This window comes from Mobula hypostoma, chromosome X1 (assembly GCF_963921235.1).
Source record: "Mobula hypostoma chromosome X1, sMobHyp1.1, whole genome shotgun sequence".
Taxonomy (NCBI): Eukaryota; Metazoa; Chordata; class Chondrichthyes; order Myliobatiformes; family Myliobatidae; genus Mobula; species Mobula hypostoma.
The window spans coordinates 66246667-66255052 of NC_086128.1; the positions used below are offsets into that span (position 1 = coordinate 66246667).

General features: G+C 47.7%; 1 protein-coding gene across 1 annotated transcript in view; it reads left to right on the plus strand.

Annotated features, from left to right (window-relative positions):
* LOC134340651 (cytosolic 5'-nucleotidase 3-like) overlaps positions 1–8386 on the plus strand; it is an 83663-nt gene that overhangs the window by 21306 nt on the left and 53971 nt on the right. The window contains exon 2 of the mRNA XM_063038106.1: positions 4882–4980. Within this exon, the coding sequence (XP_062894176.1) occupies positions 4882–4980 (99 nt within the window). The remainder of the gene's footprint in view (positions 1–4881; positions 4981–8386) is intronic.

Here is an 8386-nt window from a genome sequence, read left to right on the forward strand (position 1 = left end):
AAATGTTCCCACAACCTATGGATTCACTTTCAAGGACTCTTCATCTCATGTTCTCAATATTTATTGCTTATTTATTTTTCGTTATTATTTCATTCTTGTTGTATTTGTACACTGGTTGTAAGTGCCTTTGGTGCGGTCTTTCATGGAATCTGTATAATGGTATTGGAGTTTTTGAGTATGTCTGCAAGAAAATTAATCTCCGGGCTGTATACGGTGCCATATATGTTGTATTATGTGCTGTGTGGTAGGACATGTGCGATCATAGTCTTCGACCATGACACTCTTGGCAAACTTTTTACTAACAGAAGTGTCTTGCCATCATCTCCTTCTAGTTCTTTACAAGGCGGGTGCCTCTCACATCTCCTTTGAAAATAATCCCTCTCACCTTAAATCAGTGATTCCCAGCGGAGGCGGTTACGTGTCCTCAGGGGTCTTCAGGGGAAATGGAATTCGTCGGGGGTGATCAAGATTCTTGTGGGGGGAGAGGGAGGGGCAGTAAGTGGTATCCTAACTTGAGGTACAAGACCTGAGTAACTGTTCGTAGAGGGTGCATTTCCAAAAATAAGAGGTGGGACGAACTGAGGAAGAACCACAGCTCTGCAGGCAGCGAGCACTCGTCGTCGCAACGTGTCCGAAACTCGCCAACCAAACAGACGTTATTGGAGATGCATAAGTTAGCAACCAGGGTGGCCACCCGCTCCCCTTACCTCGCGGCACGGGACGAGTTCATGCAGTTTAACAGTTGGGACTTCAAGCACACCCTCTCAACTTCCTCTGCAGCCCTACGGGAAACAGGTCACACAACGATAGAGTGCTGGCCGGAACCAAACAGTGAAATAGAGCCAGTCAGTGAACCTGCCGACCCCGAGGATTCCTCTTGACGTGCTCAGAGCGTCCTCGGCTTCATACGTGCGGTCCAGAGCCTTCTTTGGGGATTATGAGACCTTGCGTGGTTGGTCAATCGCGCTAACTGGAACAGTATAAAGGTAGCTTGCCAAAAACCAGCTCCATCCCGACTAACGCTCAGTCGAGGTACTAGGACTTGATGTTTCAATCCCCATGGTAAATCGGCACTCTCCATTGGAGCGGTGACAAGGAGGGAGGGTAGGTACATCATCGGGGTCATCAGGTCAGATTCCAATCTGAATCCTTGTCAACGTAATCTTCGCTGTTGTGATCATCTTCATCTTCGTCCTTTGCGTGACACCGCCTGTGTCAACTCGCTGCCGTCGTCAACATCCGACTGGCATTCCTGGTTTGTGTTAATGTCCTGTTTTGATTTATCCTCGTTAACGATGGATAAATACGTACTGTGCGATTCTATGAGTCTGACGGCGGTGAAGTCTTCAATTCTAATCCTGCGTCACACCTGGAGTAGGGTTTTAAACCGTTCCCATCAGATCTCATTGCTTCTTATAACATTCCCAAAACGATAGCAAAGTGTGGAAAATCTCATACAATGGGTGAAAGATTAATAATGTCTGCTGCTTCAGAAGTGCTCACCACTGTTCTCAAAATGGATGCCAGTATTTGAAAATCAATTCCTCTCAGTAATAACTCTATAGCTCGTCGTATTGACGAAACGCGTGAAGACATTCAGCATCAACTATGCACAGAGCTACAAAAAATAGGATCTGGGATACAACTGGATGAGTCAGCTGTGCGAGACAATAAGGCATCGCTGATAGCATATGAAGGGTTTATACTCTATACTTTATGGCCGCCAATCAATTGATACTAGAACGTACAATCATCACAGCGATATTTGATTCTGCGCATCCCGCTCCCTGCAGTACAAATAGATAGTAAATATTAAAAATTTAAATTATAAATCGTAAATAGAAAATAGAAAAATGGGAAGTAAGGTAGTGCAAAAAAACCGAGAGGCAGGTCCGGATATTTGGAGGGTACGGCCCAGATCCGGGTCAGGATCTGTTCAGCAGTCTTATCACAGTTCCCAAATCTGGCCGTACGAGTCTTCAAGCTCCTGAGCCTTCTCCCGGAGGGAAGAGGGACGAAAAGTCTGTTGGCTGGGTGGGTCGTGTCCTTGATTATCCTGGCAGCACTGCTCCGACAGCGTGCGGTGTAAAGTGAGTCCATGGATGAAAGATTGGTTTGTGTGATGTGCCGCGCCGTGTTCACGATCTTCTGCAGCTTCTTCCGGTCTTGGACAGGACAACTTCCATACCAGGTTGTGATGCACCCTAGAAGAATGCTTTCTACGGTGCATCTATAAAAATTAGTGAGGGTTTTAGGGGTTATCAAAATGGAAAAGTTTATGAAGAGATTCTCCTTTGTAAAAAGTTAAAAACAAGTATCAACAGAGAATCAATCTACGACAAGTTCAAAATGTATATTATGGATAAATGTATTCCGATTAGGAACATGATTTCTTGTATAACGGATGGAGCACCATATATGCTGGTTTAGTGGCATTTATGGAAAAAAAAAGAAATCCCAAGTCTGTTTGCAATTCATCGTCAACATCCCGCAGCCAAAAACACGAGCCAGCAATGACTCTTCTAATATCTGCTATCAACAAGATTAAAGCTCATCCATTAAATAGCAGCCAATTTCGCCAGTTATGCCAAGATAACTTTGAAGTGTTTGAAAGCTTGCTTCTTCACACTGAAGTGCGTTGGCCGTCAAAAGGCTGCTGCTTAAAACGTTCCTTTGATCTTTTTGACACTGTGGTTGAATATTTGCTCTAAGTCAACAAGAGCTTGGGAAAGGAGATTGAACTTCTACGCGGAGATGTGGCATATCCAGCCGATCTGTATAACAAAATGAACATTCTAAATATGAAACTGCAGGGTGAGAATTTCAATTTCATCCAGGCAAAAAAGTGCAGAGACCACTTTTATTGGAAAATTGGAAATATATAAGCAAAACATTGGGAGAAGAATGTTCTCACAGTTTCCCTGCATGGAAAAGGTGGCACTCTCTTTCACAGACGGTGATTTCCAAGAGTGCTGCTTATACATGTAATCACTGACGAATGATATTCCTAATCGATTCAAGGATTTGAACGATCTGCAATTCCGGATTGGGCAATTAACCAACACACACAAAAACTGCTGGTGAACGCAGCAGGCCAGGCAGCATCTGTGTTCACCAGCAATTTTTATGTGTGTTGCTAGAAATTCCAGCATCTGCAGATTTCCTCGTTTTGGGGTAATTAACCTATTTCTTTGCAAGGTGGAAGAACAGGAAGGGAGTTTGCAAGAAGAAGTTATTGAAATTCAGAATGATGAAGAAGCAAAAATATCACCTTTTGTGGTTTGTGGCCACAATGTCATATGAAGTTCCCTGGTCTTCGGAGAAGAGCCAAACTGCTCTTCGTTGCATTTCCATCCTCCTACCCTGTTGGAAGAGGCTTCAGTGCAGTGAACCGCAGTCTCACGAAAAACAGCAACCGCTTGGACATTGTTACACGTGGGGATTTAAGGCTTTTGCTGTCACAACCTGAACCAGATATTTCAACTCTTGCTAAAAACCATCAAGCTCAAGGGTCACATTGACGTCCAAGCTGCTGTACAGCGCACAAGTACCATGCAAGCTATGGTTAAAGACAGATAAAATTTTAAAGCAGAAACATTTTTCTCATGGTAGCATATGGTAGACATGTTTTTACACTGTGGGGGCACCGGAGAGTCCACTGTCCCTAAGAGAGGCGTTGGCAAGTATGAAGGTGCTGTAGAGGGGCGTTAGGCTAAAAGAGGTTGGGGAACACTAATCTAGGATACATGTTCATTTCAACTCTGAGGAAGAGATACTGTCTGTCTACTCTGTCTATGCCTCCCCCAGTTCCCTGGGCCGTGTAAGTCTAGGGAATAGACACTCCGGTCCCGCCAAACCTGAGAGATTGGGACAGCCCTCCCACCCCTAACACTCCGGTTCGTGAGGCTGTTGTGTAAATTACAGCTCAGTGCCAAGAAACAACAGATAGCACGCTGCATACGATTAAAAGAATTATATTTATGAATCTGAACTCAAAGGGTAGTAGAGAAAAGAAAGAAGAAAAAAGTAGACAAAAAGGGCCCATTATAATTATAAACAGTCAAATGTGCGCAAGTTGGAGCTCAGCTCTTCCAAAAGTCACACATGTTCGCCGATCCTCAGAAGACCCCGGAGACCCCGGCATCTGGCTCCATCAAGTCACGGTCCCCCCACCCTCATCGGGTCGAATCCTACGACCGGTTCTCTCCAGCGTCCTCTCTCTCCATCTCCCTCCGAACAAAGGACCCTAGCTCACTCCGGTGTCAGGCACACAGCATGAAAACTCCGCTTGCCTGACTGGGTTAAAGGTTTCAATGCCAGAAAAATGTGTACCATACACATCCCCGAAATTCTTCTTTTCTTCGCAACCATCCTCGAAAACAGGGGAGTTCCCCCAAAGAATGAATGGCAGTTAAATGTTAGAACCCCAAAGTCCTCCCCCGCCCAACCCAGCTCCCTTCCCTCCTGTGCGTCAGCGGCAGTGAGCAACAATCACCCCTACAAACCCCCTCCCACTGGCAAAGAACGCATCGGCACCCCCACCCCCCACCGAGCACTCAAGCATGCAGCAAAGCATCAGCAAAGACACGGACTTGCAGTACCCCAAAGACTACCCGTTCACCCGGTATTCGACATACCACAGGCTTTCTCTCCCCCTAATAAGGGAGAAAGAAGATGGCTCACTTTTCATAGCACCCGGTATCCCTAACCATAACCCAGGCCCCGCTTCTACAGAAAGACCATTACGTTAGCAGTGAAGCCTTTCCCGGGGGCGGGGAGGGGAAAGAGGGGGTTACACCCCTATCAGATCTCCCCTCAGCCTCCGGCGCTCCAGAGGAAAACAACCCAACTTGTCCGACCGCTCTTGTCTTTCCCCCGCAGATCCCGGAGCTGCAAAAGAGCACAGTCCGTATTCGGGAACCGGATCGTGTCAGAGAAATCATCTCCTCCCTCCGCGAAGGGGGTACTGCCAAGTTACAGGTGGGTGCGCAGCGGTGGCCGGTTCACGGAGGATCACGGTGGGGGGTGGGGGGAATTCGCACACCCCAAGTTAAAGAATCCAGACTGTCCCATTGGGAGAGGAGTTGGAGAAATGCGTCGATTCTGTTCATATATATATATATATATGTGTGTTTGTGTGTGTGTGTGTGTGTGTGTGTGTGTGTGTATCTGTGTGTATATATATATATACAGGCATCCATTAGTCTCGTGAGACCATGGATTTGCGCCTTGTAAGGTTTCCAGGGTGCAGGCCTGGGCAAGGTTGTATGGAAGACCGGCAGTTGCCCATGCTGCAAGTCTCCCCTCTCCACAACACCGATGTTGTCCAAGGGAAGGGCATTAGGACCCATACAGCTTGGCACCGGTGGCGTCGCAGAGCAATGTGTGGTTAAGTGCCTTGCTCAAGGACACAACACACTGCCTCAGCCGAGGCTCGAACTAGCGACCTTCAGATCACTAGACCGACGCCTTAACCACTGGGCCACGCGCTGACACATAATCGAGATAATTAAGGTATACTATTTATCTGGATTATAAATTAACCTGGAAAGGGATGGACTCCACCAGGTTTCAGATGCCCAAGACATGCTGCATGATGAGCACACCATAATGCTGGAAGAAGAAGAAGAAGAAGAAGAAGAAGAGGAAGAAGAAGAAGAGGAAGAAGAAGAAGAGGAAGAAGAAGAAGAAGAAGAAGAAGAAGAAGAATTATTTAGAGATAAAGCTCAGAACCAAGCCGCTCTGACCCATCAAGCCCGCGCTGGCCGATTAACCAATTAACCGACTAGACCATGAATCATAATAGCAGAATTAGTCCATTCGGCCCATCGAGAATCTTCAAGGATTCTTAATGGCGTCCATCATTTGAGAACCACCCCCCCCCCATCACCAAGGATGTGCCCTCTTCTCATTGCTACCATCAGGGAGGAGGTACAGGAGCCTGAAGACACACACTCAGCGATTCAGGAACAGCTTCTTCCCCTCTGCCATCAGATTTCTGAATGGACAATGAACCCATGAACACCACCTCACTGCTTGATTATTTCTATTTTTGCACTACTTGTTTAATTTAACCTTCTAAACATATGTATATACAGTCCTGTGCAAAAGTCTTAGGCACAAGTCTTAGGGAGTTTTGCACACACAGTACCGTATTTGTCAACGGGGAGCGGAGAGCGAGGTTGTGAATCCGGCGGGGGAAAAGGGTGTTGGGAGTGGTGAGGAGTGGATCGCCGTGGGAGGGGTGTGGGACGGGTGGCAGAGAAGGAGTGTCAGGGTCGTGGGGAGGGGGGGTGGGGGGGAGCCAACACACCCAGGGAAGGTACCGCACTGTACTGCCGCCGAGCAAAAAATCCAACAAATTACATGACGGATGTGGAACGTCGACTCAGACAGATATGAGTGATGATAAACCTGATCCTGATCTGGGTCTCTATTGCGGATTGAGAGTGAAGTGGGGGCTGGGCAGGAAGAGGGGGATCGTGGCTGGGAAAAGGGGAAGGGAGAGGGGAGGGTGCGGGAAGCACCAGGGAGACATTCTGTAATGATCAATAAACCAATTGTTCGGGATAAAATGACCTTGCCTGGTGTCTCAGGTCTGGGTGTGTCTGTACCCCACCCCCCGCCCCTGACGCTCCTTCTCTGTCACCTGTCCCACCCCAGTGCAAAACTCTTAGGCAGCCTAGCTTTATATATATATATACACATACACACACACACACACACACACACACACACACACACACACATGAATTGAATTGAGTTGAATTGAGTTGAATTGAATTGAATTGAATGATCTTTATTGTCATTATACATAGCTGCAATGAAACTCTGTTTGGCTTCCTCTCAGGCAATTAAATAAAGCGGTAGATAAAAACAAGACAGTAATAGAAAAACAGTATTAAATAGATAAGTAGCAGAATATAAATTGCAGCAGCACCAGAATATCACAGTAATGCACAAAGTACTTGAGATCTCGTGTGTGCGTGTGTGTGCTCACAGTTTCAGTCATTGTCCTGTGGGAGTGGTGTGATGGAGGCCACAGCTCTGGGATGGAAGCTGTCCCTCAGTCTATTTGTTCTGGCTTTTAGTGTCCTGAACCCTTTGCTGGATGGCAGCGGGTCCAACAGGGAGTGGCCGGGGTGTGCGGTGTCTCTGGCTATGCTGTATATATATAATACAGTATATATATATCTCCATCTCGAGCCGTCTAGACTCCGTCTTGCCACTGGATCCAGATGGGAATTGGGAAGAGAGGGCGAGGTTAACGCTGTGCCACTCTCCCACACTTAAATCCAATTTACACGCTAGTCTCGACACCATCAATGGTGTCGAGGTCTTCACCGACGATGACGATGGACGAACAATATTTGTCCAAGAGTTTCGCGCAGCTCTGTACAAACTCCTTATAGGCAGGAACCCAGGTCTCTGGCAAGGTAGAAGTGTTTCACTACCACTATGCTGCCGTGTCACCCCACCCTGACCCCAAGCTCAGGATGGCCTAGGAAGATAGAGTCCTTAGTTACCCCAGCGGGTGTGGGGTGGGGAGGAAGCCATTCGCTTAGTCTGGGTCACTCTTTAATTAGCCCCACACTAGGTCTGCAGTAGGGGCCAGTCCCTGATTATCCCAGCGGTGGGTTGTGATGACGACGCAGGGCGCCGGGGTCGTGCGGCGGTTACCGCGGCCCTGTTACAGCACATCTGGGGGCACGGGTTTTTCGAGCCCCATTCCGGCGCCACGGTCCCTTGAGGAGCTCGTACGTTCTTTCTGTGTGTGTGTGTGTGTGTGTGTGTGTGTGTGTGTGTGTATGTGTGAATGTTTCCTCCGGGTGTTCCGGTTTCCTCCTACAGTCCAAAGACCAGCCGGTTAGGTAAGTTAACCCGTCACTGTGAGAGCAATGAAGACCCTGCCACCACTGGGGTCTCATCAGTGGGACAGCGAGCTGTTTACTGTTCACCTCTGCATGCATCTTGAATTATATTTTAATAACTTAGTTGTGATAATATTTTGGTTTATGCACTGTGTGTGTGTGTGTGTGTGTGTGTGTGTGTGTGATGTACGTTGTGTAGGTCCGACGGACGTTTGGTTGTCTGCATATACAGTCAGATGACAGTAAGCTTGAACAACACAGTCGATATAGCTCACTAGTAAGGCATCCGTTAGTCTTGCAAGACCGTGGATCTGCGCCTGGAAAGTGCAGATCCAGGGCGCAGGCCTGGACAAGGTTGTATGGAAGACCGGCAGTTGCCCATGCTGCAAGTCTCCCCTCTCCACGCCACCGATGTTGTCCGAGGGAAGGGCATTAGGACCCATACAGCTTGGCACTGGTGTCGTCGCAGGGCAATGTGTGGTTAAGTGCCTTACTCAAGGACACAACACGCTGCC